General features: G+C 50.7%; 1 protein-coding gene and 1 long non-coding RNA gene across 3 annotated transcripts in view; both read left to right on the forward strand.

Moving 5' to 3' along the window:
• LOC142059824 (cystathionine beta-synthase-like) overlaps positions 1-8,528 on the forward strand; it is a 31,180-nt gene extending 22,652 nt beyond the window's left edge. For both annotated transcript variants that reach the window (XM_075098974.1, XM_075098964.1), the window contains exons 12-17: positions 803-908; positions 1,504-1,575; positions 2,840-2,974; positions 3,541-3,649; positions 4,394-4,478; positions 6,981-8,528. In XM_075098974.1, the coding sequence (XP_074955075.1) occupies positions 803-908; positions 1,504-1,575; positions 2,840-2,974; positions 3,541-3,649; positions 4,394-4,478; positions 6,981-7,078 (605 nt within the window). In that variant the 3' untranslated portion in view covers positions 7,079-8,528. The remainder of the gene's footprint in view (positions 1-802; positions 909-1,503; positions 1,576-2,839; positions 2,975-3,540; positions 3,650-4,393; positions 4,479-6,980) is intronic.
• Positions 8,529-9,574: 1,046 nt separating this feature from the next.
• Positions 9,575-13,154, forward strand: LOC142059832 (uncharacterized). Its single transcript, XR_012661528.1, has 2 exons — positions 9,575-9,866; positions 11,720-13,154. It is a non-coding gene; the product is annotated as an uncharacterized LOC142059832 (long non-coding RNA).
• Positions 13,155-14,712: the final 1,558 nt, after the last annotated feature.

Below are 14,712 nucleotides of genomic sequence, written 5' to 3' on the forward strand. Positions count from 1 at the left end.
TTGTGAATAGTTTCATGTTCCCTGAACTGCATTTTTCAGGGCCGTTCCTCATTTGTTTGAAAAATGTGACCCAGTGATAATTAACCTGCTGTAAAATACGTGCTGCCTTGAATGCAGTGTGTAATTGGCACACAGATAGTGGAATGTGTTTGACATCCACTGGAACTACCGGTGGAAGAATTGCCTCTGTAAAGCAGGGACTTGCTTTCCCTACGTGCAGCTAACCACATGCGTGCACAGAGACACAGGGAGCATTTAAGTCTTCCCATCATGCTGGCCTGGTATTCCAAGCATGAATGTAATGTTTATGGTTTTTTCAGTCTTTACAATGCATTTAAAGTCAATCTTTGATCACCAAATACGTCAGCCAGAAGCTCTATAATTGGCATGGTCTTCTCCTCACTCAAAGGAGCAGTGCAGCATGGGTAGCAGTGGCGTGAATGGCCCCATATTGAACCTTTCAGCCCTTGGCCTGCCCTCAGAGTCATCACAAGAAGTGGTTCATGAAATTCATAAGGTGACTCTTTATGGTGCCTCATAAGCCCATTGCCAACATCCACCATATGAACACGTCCCTTCAGTCCCTACCTCTTCCTGATCCTAAAACCTACAAGGTCCAGTTGTCCGCCCACTCCCAGTGTCTTGAGTGCCCTAGTGTATGAGGTGCCACCTCTGCTGCCACTTAGTCTCAGTGCCCCTGGTAACATCAGACAGGGCTGCAACGTGCCCCACACACCAGGACTGTGGCCCTACACCCTGGGCAGCCCGAATGCTTGCCTTTCTCTTCTTGGTACCGATCCAGGTGGCAGCTCAGGCAGTGCCATGTCTGTTGCCGTGCGGGCTGCCAAGGACCTGAAGGAAGGTCAGCGCTGCATCGTCATCCTGCCCGACTCCGTCAGGAACTACATGTGAGTTTCTCATTTCCTCGCCTGCTTTCCAGCAGCAGGATGGATGCTGCCCATAGCCTTCTCCCCACCCTCTCTGCATATAGCCTGGGTTGGGGCCATGGGCCCCTTCATTGACACAAGCTTAGCACTGCTGAACCCAGGTGGTGTGGGTTGCTGGAAAACTACCCCAGTAAGTCTGATAGCGTGGCACTCGGAGTGAGTCCAGAGCTGGGAGTCTCCCTCCAGCAGCTCACAGAGGCGGGGAGGAAAAAAAAAAACAACAGAAAGAAATTGCATACTACTGTGGCAAGTGCCAGGGGCTGGGCGTTGGGACACTTGGGTTTTATTTCCTCTTGTCACTGACTTAGTGCACGGAGCAGGAATCAGTCAAGCTACAGTTTTTGAACTTGCATGCCTAAAGTTAGGAAGGCAAATAGCTGTCGTGCTTCTAAGAGTTACTGAGCACCCACAGCTCCCGTTGACCTTAAAAGGGACTAAGAGCAGCCAGCTGCAAAAATCATGGGAGCCCCAGGGCAGTGCTGTGGTCTAGAGCATGAAACAAAGCACGACTTCTTCTGGAAGGCTCACAGACTCACTCTTTGTTGGTGATTTCTAGGTCCAAATTTTTGAATGATAAGTGGATGATAAAAAATGGTTTCCTAAATGACGTCCAGGAGCACAAGCCTTGGTAAGACAACTTCCTCTGGTATAAACAGTGCTAAGGGAATCAGCTTTCTAAGTCTGGAAATTACTATCTTCAAAGGAAATTTTTATCTTTTAGTATTTAGAAAAAATGCAGTTAAGTCTGGATCTCTCTGGGGAGGCTGTAATGTCATCTCCTCTCTTTTGAGTGCTTAGATATCCTAGTTCTCCAACCAAAGGCTATAAAGGAGCCATTTCTGTCTCAAAGTAGCCAATCCCCTCCCACGTGGCAGTCATTGTCTGAGCCACTTAAACCCTGCCAAGCAGAATGGCTGAGGTGGACATCTAGCTCCACTCAAAACCTCTCTCTGATCATCCTCACAGCTGACGTCCAAAGAAACATTGGGCCAGTGGGGAAATGGGTCCCCCCTGTAGCAAACACCCTTTCAAACAGCTCTGGAGGTCTTTTCTGGTGGGGAACAGTAAATTTTCACTTTCCAGAGCTGCAGGCCAGAAAAGATGACCAACCCAGCTGTCTCTTGCACACCATGGGGAAAGAGTTCCCTCAAGGCAGGGAATCACAGGCAAAATGCTGATGCCAGTTGACATGTGGCTGAGCAAATGCTGGTGGTTTAGAAAGCACCGATTCCCACTTTAAAGACAGCAGGTATTATTGATGTCATGTGCTCCTTTGGGTTACTATAACCAAAGGTTATTGCAAAATATTTCCTACAAACTTAACACATTTCCAAGGCCTTTCATGCCTGATTAGAATTGCTCTTGGCCCTTCCAGCTTTAGCATTGCCCTGCCATTTCTGCAAGGATGAAGGACTGAGATGAGTTGAGAGTTGTCTCTGGTCCCCACCAAACATATCATATCATATTGGACCCTAGTAACCAAAGCATAGCTTGTCCCTCTTCAGTCACATGAGCATCTCTGCCAGGCTCTCTCCTGGAAGAGCTGCAAATACTGCATTTGGAGGACCAAGGATACAGGCCAAAGAAGTAAAACTGGTAGGCCTCCACTCATGAGCTTGATGTGAAGCCCTCAGTAGCTTCCTCAGACTCATGACAGTTCAGCACCTTGCTGACTGCTGGCCTCAGCCCGGCCTCTGGTGTTGTATGAATACTGGGTTGAGGGAAAACTTGGCTTCAACAAGACCTGGCCATCGTAGACTTGTAGTGTTACTGCTTTGGGGATAGAAGTGGAGTGAGCTTTGCAGGCAGGCAAAAGATATCTGCATGGTTGGTCTCAGCAGGCCCACAGCCATGCAGCAGAGAGCTTGGTGCTGCCATTTGTCTTTCAACAGGTGGTGGAACATCAAGGTGCAGAAACTGAATCTCTCGGCCCCTCTCATTCTCCTCCCAGAAGTCAGCTGTCAAAAAGCAATTGAGATCCTCCAAGAGAAGGGATACGACCAAGCTCCTGTTGTTGCTGAATCAGGGTAACTATTTTTACTCATTACAGAGGCAGCCAATTACATAGGAAAAGCAGCGATGATAAAGCTAAAGGGAAAGTCCCATTTACTGATCCAGTGATGGGGTCTTTGTGTTGGATTCTGTGATGCATGCTTTTAAAATATCATCTGCTTCCTTGTGAAGATTCATCAAGAAAACTCCCTGTAAACGAACGAGGTAAAGTCAAAGCCAAATCCAGTGTCCACCTGACTCAGCAAAAGCTGGATCAATACTCGGGCAAGGGGAGGCCAGAGGAGAGGTGAGGGCTGGGTGGGAAACCCACACAAAAAAACAACTGGAGGTCGCACAAGTTTTTCTTTTCCCAGCTGCTAAGTCCTGGACTGCAATAGCAGACCTCAACTACTGTTAAACTGACAGCTTTGTGAGGACAAGGATCTCCTTGTCCTGCTCAGATGAAGAGAAAGCCAGTGCATCCCGCTGACGGCAGCAGCAATTTAGCCACTGACTTCAAGGGGAGCAGTCCGGCCCCTACGTAGAGGTGTGTGCCCTACCACATGTCTGACCTTTTGGAAAACTCCCTGTTCCCTTACAGACTTATTTTGGGAATGGTGACCCTCAGCAACACCCTCACCTCAGTGCTGGCTGGAAACGCACAGTTCTCAGACGCCGTTACGAAGGTCATCTATGACCAGTTCTCAAAGGTACCACTAAGGTTGCAGCTGGTGTCAACTGCTGTCCAGGGATGGGGAGAGGTGCACCACCACCCTGAGGTGTGAAAGGAGCTGGGAGAAGAGGTCAATAAAAGGACAGAGAGGTAAAGGTAGAGAGAGGTGGGGAGGGCAATGGAAACAACAAGGAGATGAGAGTAAGGACAGACACCTGCAAAAAAGCTGCCAAGCCTGTGGGGTTCAGACATGGGACCTTCCACACTAGAAACAAAGCACATGAATATCTACCCCCAATCTTACATTGTCAGAGAATTTTATCCAGCTGGGGGATCAGTGCACTCTGAAATCAGAGCCCAGCCATTGCCAGGGCTCAGCAGGGCTGGGGCAACAAGAAAGGGGCTCAGATGGGGCACAGGGCAGGTCCTATGAGTGTGCAGGGGAGGGACGCCTGGGTTGGAATGGCCATCAGTGGTCCAGAGGTAGAGTGAGGTAAATGGATGGTGTTTTAGGGGAGCTGGAGCTACTACCTCGTGCTGGCCCATAGAGACCCTTTGGGCTGGGGGGAGACAGCACTGTGTTTCAGCTACAGCAAAGCCAGGTTTGCAGGTTGTCTCCATCTTCTCCCATCTTCCCAAAAGAGTGCAGGTGCACCTGGCCCTGGCCCAGCTGGGTGCCACCCTGCCCACTCATGGCTACAGTAAGAGAGGAGTCAGGCTTTGCACCACTGTCCTTTAAATGTGAACTGAAATGTAAAATGTCTCTTTTTGTCCTGTTTAGATTGGCTTGGAGGACAGCCTCGGGAAGCTTTCCTGCATCCTGGAGAACGACCATTTTGCTATTGTTGTACACGAACAAATGCAGTGTAGGTATCTGCAGAAGCACTGTACAGGCTTTGCACAAATGTTTGAGAGGGAAAAGGGAAATTCTCAAACTGAGCTTGGTAGGTATCAGCGCAGCTGCTCCCCATGTGCAGCCCCTGAGCCTTCGCAGGAAGAATTTCTGCCCTGTGGCTCTGCAAAGCCCTGGAACTGCCAGCTATTCACCCGTTTCCTTTCCTGACACCACAGGGATGAGGGGAGAGGGGGGAAGTCTCAACAACAGGAGCCTGGGACCAGCACGCTACTGGGATGTATCCTGCAGGAGCACTTCCCAGATTCTGGACATGGGAATTTTGTTGTCCCCCATGCAGGGGTGACGCTGAAGCAGCCATCAGCTCCATCCCCTCCCCTCATCTCATGGTTTCCCATGAAACCCCACTTTTGTGGACGGGAGGGTATTCATTATGGGATTTCATTTGGTCCCCCCGACAGCCAAGGTGGACTGTCAGCGGCAGCTTTGGGCACAGTGCCTTTGCTACACAGCTGTAGGCTCAGGCCTCTAGTATTCATTTAGTCTCTTGACCTTGAGTTCCAATCACTGCCTTGCTGGTTGTGGGCAGCAAAGGAAGCAAAGGGGGAGTTAGGGATCTCCATAGACTTTGTAGCCCAAAGGCAGGGTCAAAAGGAGCAGTTGGGCACATTAGATAAAGGTTAGGTGGGATTCAGACATGTAAGTGCAGGGGAATGAACTACACAGTCTACATCCCACTGCTTAAAGACCTTCTGCTGTGTATGCCCAGAGGCTGTGCCACCTTCTCTGAACACCACTGGTCCCACTTGCTACCCCTGGAGATGCAGCCAAGAGACGGCCTTATGCCTGCGTTGTCTGAAGGGGCTAGGTAAATTGATATGCTAAGGAACCTCTCACACTGGGTGCTATCAGACACTTACCCTGGATGTCCAGGGTAAGTTGAGAAAGCCAAAAACAAATGTGTTGGACCATGAGCAGACCCTTGTGGCAGGGGCGCATCAGTCAGGCGTCAGAACTCGCACTGACACATGCAGCCTGAGGCATCAGTCTATGAGCCTGACCTGGACCATGGCTGGGTATAGGGAAGCCATGCCAGTTCGGGAGCACCATTAGACTAGTCCAGTAAAGCAGCTGTACCAGCAACCATGGTTAATTCTCAAACCGCTGTACAGCCACTCCCTCCCTGGTGAAGTAAACCGGCTCAGTAGAGCCACGTGCAGTACAACCACGCTAGCATGAGGGTTGCTGACACATCGATGCAGCGGGGATCACGCCTTGTTGCTTCTCTGACCAAAACAGGTATGGTGGCAGGTGCTGTTCTGCAAATCTGACCTAACACACCTTTCCAGTAAAATGATATCGTAAAACTTCTAGAAGTACAAATTTGGCCTTATCTCGAGGGAGTTGCTTTGTTTAAAATGTTAGTGACTTGAAAAAGCAGTCAGAAGACCCATGTTTAGGTCTTCTAAATTAGAGCTGAAGGGTGCAATTATGCTGATTGGATGGGATTACACATTGAACATGCAAAGCATTCCTGTGGTGAGCAACACACAATATTGTGCTGTATCGACTGCCAGCATAGGGTTGCCTGCTGAACTCGGGGCCTCTGAAACCCACCGCGCACAAACACCCCAACCCCCCCTGCTTGTACCTCCGTGGCCTGACAGACCGAACCCTATCAGCAATAAGGTTGGCTTACAAGTCCAGCCATGTTCCCACAAAATATTGCAAACAAAAGTCTCTCATTCAAAACTGCCTTTGATGCACATTTCCGATTCTCTCACCAAAAATAATGCTAGGCAGAATTTCCTTTCTCAGCTATGTTGTCATAAGATAACAAAAATCTACTTTGTATCACATTTCAATATAAACTAAATGGCATCTGCCAATTAAATAGTGCCCACTGAAAAATATCAGCCAGCTGTACGCAGTGCCTTTCGTTCTGGTTTTTAAACAACACCTGTTTTCTTCACCAGAGCTGCTGTTTTAATGCTGTCACAGTTACCCCTTATTTATTACTTTCTTCCCACACCTTCAGAGCTTGCATTTTATCTCGTGTTTGGACTCTGGTGGCTAGTTTTATTTTTATTTAAGAAAACGTTTATCAGATAGTTAAAGCAATTGTTGCAATGCTGTTTTATTAATGGTGGTGTAGGACCTTATGAGAACAGAGAAAGTGTCTCACTGCTGCTCTTAAAGAACCTTATTAGCTTGGCCTGAAAAGTTTTGTGGTGATAGAAGCAGGACTGAAACAGAGGTTGAGTAAAAACAACTGGGAAATTAAGTTTCCTGCTCTGGTAAAGCATGCTTTATTTGCAGCTAAAGCCTCTCTGACGTGGTCCCAGTAACCTGACTGAGGCTGCATCAGTCATTTCTGTTGAGGTAAAGCAGAGACAGCTGCTGTCCCCGTTAAGGTTTTCTCTTAGTAAATGACTAGCAGCCTCTGCACAGTTCTGTGGTTTTTTTCTTCTTTTATATTTTTTTTCCACTAAACTGGCATTTTCTGTGCTTACAGTCAATGGAAATGGCAGTTCCTTCATGAAGCAGATGGTGTTTGGTGTGGTCACAGCGATGGACCTCCTCACCTTTGTCAGCAGAAATGACAAGAAGTAGCACAGCAGTTTGGCTGCACCCACCTCCGCTCCTCCGGCGGGGCCAGCTGCTTCCCCCGAGCCTGAGCCACCCACCCGAGGGTGCTTTCTGGTCTAATCCAGCTGATAGTTTCTCAAAATGACTAGGTGAAAATTGTAATGTAATAACCATTTGTCTGCTAAATGCCATCCAGAATATCACTAAAGAGAAGATAACTAAAGAAATTGTGTTTAATAAGCCATGTGCAGTTACACGGAGCTTCCCGGGGCTGGAGAGGTAACATGGCGGGTAGGGATGGGAAGGGGATGGTTGTTACTGCCCAGATTTTAGCAGGTGGGGGTTTGGTGTGTTTGATAGCAGTAGGTACCTTTGCGCTGCCGGTGTCACAGGTGCCGTGAGTCGCCCTGGTCCCACTGGGGCTGGAGCCTGTCTCCACCATCAGAAGGTCCAGCCTTCCTGAGGGCTGGGGGCAAGCCACGTCACAGCTGCACCCTCCTGCTCCTCTCCACCTCTTGGAGGGAGGGCTGCCGGCACCCCCCAGGAGACCCTTCTCACCCCTGGCTCCGTTTGGGTGCCAAGGAGGCAGCTTCTTCCTCCCCTCCCCAGGGGCGAATGGGAGAGGCAGGGCCCCAGGGGAGTGATGAGGAGGGGATTGGGTGGGCCATGGCACCTGGTATGCAAAAGGTGGGGAGCTGGGCAGGTATGGGCAGGAGGGATGGGAAGGGACGTCTGGGGGCTGTGATGGGCACGTGGGGTGAGGTGCTGGGCTGGTGGGGAATGATCGCTCCTGTAGCAGCAACTGGCCTTTGGAAAGCACTTTCCTCACATCTGGGGGAGCTGGTGGCACCGGATGTCTTGCACACAGTCCCACAGGAGGGGGAAGTGAACCGAACCCATGCAAGAAGTAAAGACTTATACTACTCACTCTATAGTAACGGGGAGAGGGGATACGGCTGCATCCCCCTGGTCTGTAAAGGTCATCTCATGAATATGCAACTTGAGAGCTTGTTATCGAGGGGTAGAGGCGAAGGAGAGGCTGATCTTGATTTCGCTGTCAGAGCATTATGATCCAGGAATTGATAATGAAGTCCAGAAGAGCCACATGTTGTGGATGCAAAAAAACATAAATGAAAGCAAATGTGAAAGGAGGGCTGTGGGACCTAACTGAAGTGCCATTGAAAGCTGGTCTGGGGGAGGTGCTCCCAAAACACAAATGAGCTTTGCAGTCTCTTCATATGTCTTGGGAGCTGCTCCAAGGAGACAATAACCAATTCTGATTTTGGCTAGCCCATACTTTCAATCTAATCTAGCTTGTATGAGACTTTTATTAAATTATCGAATGCTGAAGTATTTCTGTTTAGGAAGAGTGTCTCTCTCTTGTTTCCTAAGTGACACAAGCTATATCAGATCTTCTGTGAGTTTTTGCTTGACTAATAACCATATTTGTCCAGAAAAGATAAAAACTGATTAGATCAACCTCATTGTATTGTATTTATTTTAGCAACTCGGTTGCAAACTGAAGGATATTAGTCGACGCACGTGTTCCAAACTCACATGAGTAAGTCTCAAAATGCCCCATAACTCCATGAAAGGCAGAACTAAGTCTGAATCGGGGCCACTTTGAAGCCTGGGACATGCCAGACCCTTCCTGATGAGCCTAACTCCGATATGTTCTCCCGTGCAGCAGGCATGGTTGCAAGAGAAGGAGCGGAGATTTGCCTCTACCCGACAGCCAGAGGCATGCCTCTCTTTGCAGGGAGCTCCCCATCACTGGGGGTTGGGACCCTCCCCTCCAGCCCCCAGATCCTTCACCTCCTATGCAAGTACCCCAATGGGACAGCTCTTGCCCCAAAGGCAGCTCATGAGTTTTAAGGTCAGGCGCAAGATTCCTTGGGCTGCTCCAGAGACATGGGCACCTTTGAGGGGGTGACCTGCCTGTGCCTGGAGACTGCCCCTTTCTGAGGGGTGCGTGGGGGTGTGTGCGCTCCTGAAACTCTTGCTGCCTTCCACAGTTCCATCTGCTTCATTGCTCTGCAATGTTGGGGGACACATTTCCAACAAGCTCATTAGCACATCAGCTTAAGGTCTTTTCACACCAGAGAGCTCAGGCTGCCTGCACTGGTCAGGGCGCACAAGTTTTGCCGGCATGTGAAACCCATACAAACCTCCTCTCCCTACAGCTTAATCCAGAGGAAAACAGTCACGCAGGGACTAAAGTGCTTTAGACGGTGTGTGGCATGGGAGGGCTGCCCTGCCCCAGGAAGCTGTGGGGAGACAGGGATAAAACAGGTGCCCCAAGAAGGTCCATGCCCACCTCCAGCTCTTGAGAGGGAGCATCTCAGCTCTGGAGCTGGCTACCTTCCACCTGGCCTGCCTTGCTAGAGCCTTTAAATAATTTTGCTTTCCTTTGGACACCGTCATCTGTGCCTCCAGCAGCCTGCAAAGCACAGGGACATGCTGACTCTTCAGAAACCCTGGCTGAAGTCTGCAAAGAGGGGTGTGGGGAGAGATGACAGACCTGCAGATGGCTGGGAGAAGCCGGATTAGTCTGCAGTTGGACTAAACCAACACCACTAGCAAGATAAGCATCTTGCTGGCCCTGCCCAGCCACCTTTCATGTTACAGAGGCTTCCCCGCCTCTCCTGTCTCCCCCCACCAGTGTTTCATCATGGAGCCACCAACGGCAGCACATAAATAGAGGGCCTGGGAGGGCTGTGGGGTGAAGACCGGAGACACCACTCAGGGTCCCGCAGCTCAGGGTCCTGCACCGTGCCCCAGCGCCTATCCTGCCTGGCCGGCCACCCTGCAGGTAACCAGTGCCGTGCGGTGCCTCACGGCACAACCGCGGTCAGGGACCTGGTATGGGGCAGGAGGGGAGCACCTTGGCCAGCCTGCAGCCTGGTTTTCCAAAACTAAGGGGGAAGATGAATATTTTCACTGGGAAAAGTGGCCTGGCTTGAGCAGGAGGCTGTTCCCGCTGCAGCTGCCCAATAACAAACTCGATGTGGTTTTGCTGGAAATCAGCTCTGTTGAAGAAGCCCAATTTCATTGCTAGGTGGGGTCAGAGATTTTGGCGGTGAATGGGACTGTCAGGGTTGGACAGAGGTTTGGGTTTGCAAAACCGTTGTCTTAATGGTGTCTGATGGCAGTGCCCTTCTTTGTGCCTGAAGCCCAGGGGAAGCGGGTGGCTGAAGCTGGGAGCAGCTGGGAGGGAGCAGAAGGGAGATCCTCACCGAGCGGCAGCCTTTCCACAGGGAGTGAGTCTGGGCTCCGTGCTGCTCCGCACAGCGATCAGTCTGCTGGGAAGGATGATAAAGTAATGGGTAGATTAAAATGTGTGAATGAAATGAAGGGAGACAACAGTAGCTTATAGCAAGGGTGAAGCAGTAACCAGCAACTTAAGCAAGAGTTTGCTTTAAAAACAGGAAAGATTTAAAGCCTTTCTTTTTTTTGATTTGAAGATGGATAGAGTTCTTTCAAGTTTTTTCTTTAGAGTTATGCAATTTGCAAACAGGTTTGTTTAAAGAAATGTTAAGAAGTAGTTGCATGTCTGCAAGAGTAGGAAATTGTGGCTATCAAACACACAGCATGAAGGTAATGATATGATTGTAATCAAAGATGGCTTTGGGACACCCAAAGAAGAGACTGAACCTGGAAGGACCCAGTGCAAGAGGAAAGAGAGTGTATTTAAAACAGCAGGACGTAAGGACACTCAGACAGGGGGAAGGGATCTAAAAGTGTGGGCTGCATGTAAGGAAATGTCGGGTCTTGAAAAGCTGGCAGCCTGGAAAAAAAGAGTCCTCAGCCTTAGCACAGAGAAGGGAATCAGCATGAGCTGCCAGGCAGTGCTGTGCATCCTAGGTGGTGTAAGTGGAGGAGGGGGGAGCAGGCACAGGAAGGGTATCTCATGCCTGTGAATGGCTCTCTGCTTGAAAACAGGCTGGCCAAAAAAAATTAAGAAGGCAAAGAGGAGGGCCACACAGGAGTGCCCAACATCAGAAACATCTTCCTTATGAAGCAAAGGCTTCACAAGTTGAAACAAGCATGAGGTGACCCCCTTGGCTTCTTGTGAGGGAGTGAGGTGGCTGGAAAAGGCAGGCAGCGAGCTGCCAGGTGGTGAGTGGCACAGCTTGAGGTCCTGGGAGCTGACACCCAGACCTAGTTTGTGGAGAAGCAGGGTCCTAATTGCAGTCATAGCTGCAGGACAAGCCACCAAAGCAGACAGTGCTTCTTTGAACCTTTTATGTGTCCATGCCCAAAAGCCTCCCAGGAACAATTAGTCACCGAAATGTAAATTATTAGCATCAGTCTAGGGGTGAATAAGTGCCATTTACTGGCCAGGACAACCGCGCCAAAGCTCAGTGTGTGCTGCAATGTGGACTTTGCTAACCCAGTGCCCACATTGCGGCCATCTGAACACCCGGTGGGTGGAGGACACCTTGGTTGAGCCAGGATGAGCTTTCATGGACAAAACTATTTGGTTTAGAGCAAACCACCCTGGTCCCAGAAAGCTGCAGATGACCAAAACTGCAGCTAATGGGCATGTCAGGGAGAGACGTCTGCATCCCACTTGCTTTAAAACTCGGGGGGGTCCAGACATGGGTTTGGGTGCGCCCATGCCCAGTGTGACGCCTGCGCCCAACTCCTCCTTTCTCTCCACAGAAGCATGGCTTTAGCCAGCACCTTTCGCCTGTCACTCGCCTGCCTACTGCTCTGCGGTGCAGCCCCGAAACCAATGTGTGAGCCCAGCGTCTGCACCCCATGCCCAGAGAGGGACCTGGAGGGGCCGACCACTGGCACTGCCGGGGGCTGCTGCCCCCCCTGTCCCCCACCCTGCGCCTGCCCCCCCTATCTGGAGAGCGACTGTGAGATGCAAGGCTTTGCCAGCGGCCACGTCCCCTCCGGCCGCTCCTTCTACATTGACTTTGCCCGCAAGCTGTGCACCTGCCGCCCCAGTGGGGACATCATTTGCACCCCGCTGTGCCCCCGCCTGCCCCCCACCTGCCAGGCTGTGGGCAGCCCCGTGGCAGACGGCTGCCCCCGTTGCGTGTGCTACGACGAGGAGGAGATGGCGGTGCCCGCTGGCACCGTCACCTCCCGGGATGGCCAGATTTGCACATGCCCCCCCCAGGGGGGCCAGCTGCAGTGCCGCGGTGGCGAGAGCAAGGAGTGAACCTGCCCTGTCTGCCAGCCGAGGGCAGGAGGACAGGGGAGCCTCTCTGTCAGCAGAAGGCTTTCTGTACCTTGGGGCATCTGCACTGAAAAGTGTTAAATGCTTCAAACCTTCCTAGAGGACTTGGCAATGTATATGGCTGTGTCACAGAGTGCTAGAGAGATGCCACATTGTACGTCATTTATATGCCAGGGCAAAGTGTCTATAGCAGGTGAGCTTTGTTGTAAGGTTTGTTCCACGGCGGTGGGCTATGAGAGGTTAGATTGCTGCTAGCATATAACTGAAACAATGCAGTTATTTATTTATTTGTAAGATGATTGGGCTTTTGTATGTGTTTATGTTTATATAGTCTGTTCCTATAACTCACTGGATAAACTTCCTCCCAGGAGCCAAGTTTTTGCTTCCTGTAATTCCATCAAATTCAAACTGGCAGGACCAAAATCAGAAGATTGGCTGGCATCCCCCTCTCCAGGTTTTTTTTGAGATGGGGGGAGTAGGCAGGTTAGTACACGGTTGTGTTCTTAAGAGGATGCAAACCCCTCTCGTGCCTCCATCCTCTGGAGCAAAGCCTTGAAGAGCCATGTAAAGGGTGTTGGCAGTCAAGTGTCGATCCTTGACAGCCACCTTGACGAAGCAATTGCCCAGGGCTGACCCCCTGCCCCTGCTGTGTCCTGTTTCAGCAGGAACACCCCAAATTTTGTGTCAGTGATTGTGTCCTCCTCACTCGTGCTCTCCCTTTACCACTGCTGGAGACAGACATAGGATATGGCAAAACTGCATCTTCTGAATGCTTTGAAATGTGTATATATATATGTAGGGAGACTGTAATAAAAAACACAGCTTCATCACATTAACAAGTGTTAATTTTGTTCCTTCAAGGGGTTGAATGAAATAAATTTTGCCAATAAACTTTTGAAAACTTTACTGATGAGCACACGTATGCTTTCCTCAAGCACTAGCTGGTGTTACTTGGGCCAGGCAAGCCTCTCTCCAGTCCTCTTGGCCCCGGGTATACCTGGAAACCTTAAACCTTCTTCTCATATTCCTTTTTACTGCTCTGTCTGATGCTGCTTGACTGCAAAAAAAACAGTGAGCAGCTGAGATTCAGGTGAAGGGTTAGAAAAAAAGCTGGAGATAGCAGGCAAATTTGCTTTTCAAGATGAAACGAGGATCCCTGTCAATTGGCATTGTCAGAGGCTGACTCTGCCCTGGGCTCTGGTGCGCCTCAGCAAGAGATGCGAGAACTCAGCACGTCTGAAAAATCACTGCAACTCACAGCTGGGCCTGGGGAATGAGGGCATCTGAGTGACCACACTGTCCCCCTCCACACAGTCACCTCTCAGACAGCCCTCAGCTGGTAGCTGCAGGGTGGCAGCGGGCTGGTACCCCCAACCAAGACTTTTCCTGAGGCTGGAGAGCTCTCAGGACTAATAGGGATGTGTTTTGCATGGAGCTGGGACAGCTGGGACACCTCCTTGCCTCAGTCCTGCACCAGCTGCTGCAGAGATGGGGAAGCAAGGGAGCAGGCGAGGGGAAGGATGCCTTTCATGGGGAAAACATCCCCCCTCAGGTGCCCGACCTGTCCCTGGCAAGCTCCCCATCCCATCCCCACTGGCAGGACGACCCCTGTGGCCATCACTTACCCCACAGAGCCAAGGTGCTCAGCAGTTTCACCTCCTGCCTGCATGATTTGCAGAAAACCTCAGTAAACCTGAAGGCTGGCCTGGGTAAGGAAGAGCGCTCGCTGGAAACCGAGGTGTGACGTGGCCTCGCAAAAGCCACCACGCACTCCCACTCAACGTGGAAAAGCACAGGAGGCACCAAGTCGAGTCATCTTTGGGCCGTCAGCAATTTCTGCAGCGCTTGCTTTGCAGTTCAGAGTTGAGAAGCTCGTCACTTGCGACAAGTAACAGGGTTAGGAAACAACACCTCTTACTTTCCCCTGGTTTCCTGAAGTAGGTGTTATTACAGAAGATAGACAGCGACTCCGGATGTAAACTGACATTGAGCCTGTGACAGTGAACAGTCAGCTCTTCCACCACAGATTTTATTGCAGCTGAGCTGTGGGGGGGGGGAGAGCGAGTGCCCTCCCCGAGCAGCGAGGGTGCCCACGCCTCTGGGTGCAGCTGCCTGCCAGGGCTCCGCAGGTCCAGCACAAGCTGGGCCCCCAGCCCTCTTCCCAGAGGATGCGTTTCTGTCACGGGGAAAGTGGGTTTACTCAGCGTCCCTTCCCCCTCCGCTCTTCTCCATTTGGTTGAAAAAGAATCTCTTAGTTTTTAATGAGGTTAAAGCTGACTCTCACCTTACCGATCAGACACCAGCGTGAATGAGGCAAGGACAAAACAGCTTCTGTCTCATCTGTTGTGGGGTGGGGGAAAACAGCACCTACACCAACTGTACGTGACATGTGAGCATCCCGTGCTGCTGTTGAAGCCAGCAGCACAGGAAGTTCCTCCCATTATAGGTTTTAATTACATGCTGT

The sequence above is a fragment of the Phalacrocorax aristotelis genome, chromosome 1 (genome assembly GCF_949628215.1).
Source record: "Phalacrocorax aristotelis chromosome 1, bGulAri2.1, whole genome shotgun sequence".
In the NCBI taxonomy this organism is placed as follows: Eukaryota; Metazoa; Chordata; class Aves; order Suliformes; family Phalacrocoracidae; genus Phalacrocorax; species Phalacrocorax aristotelis.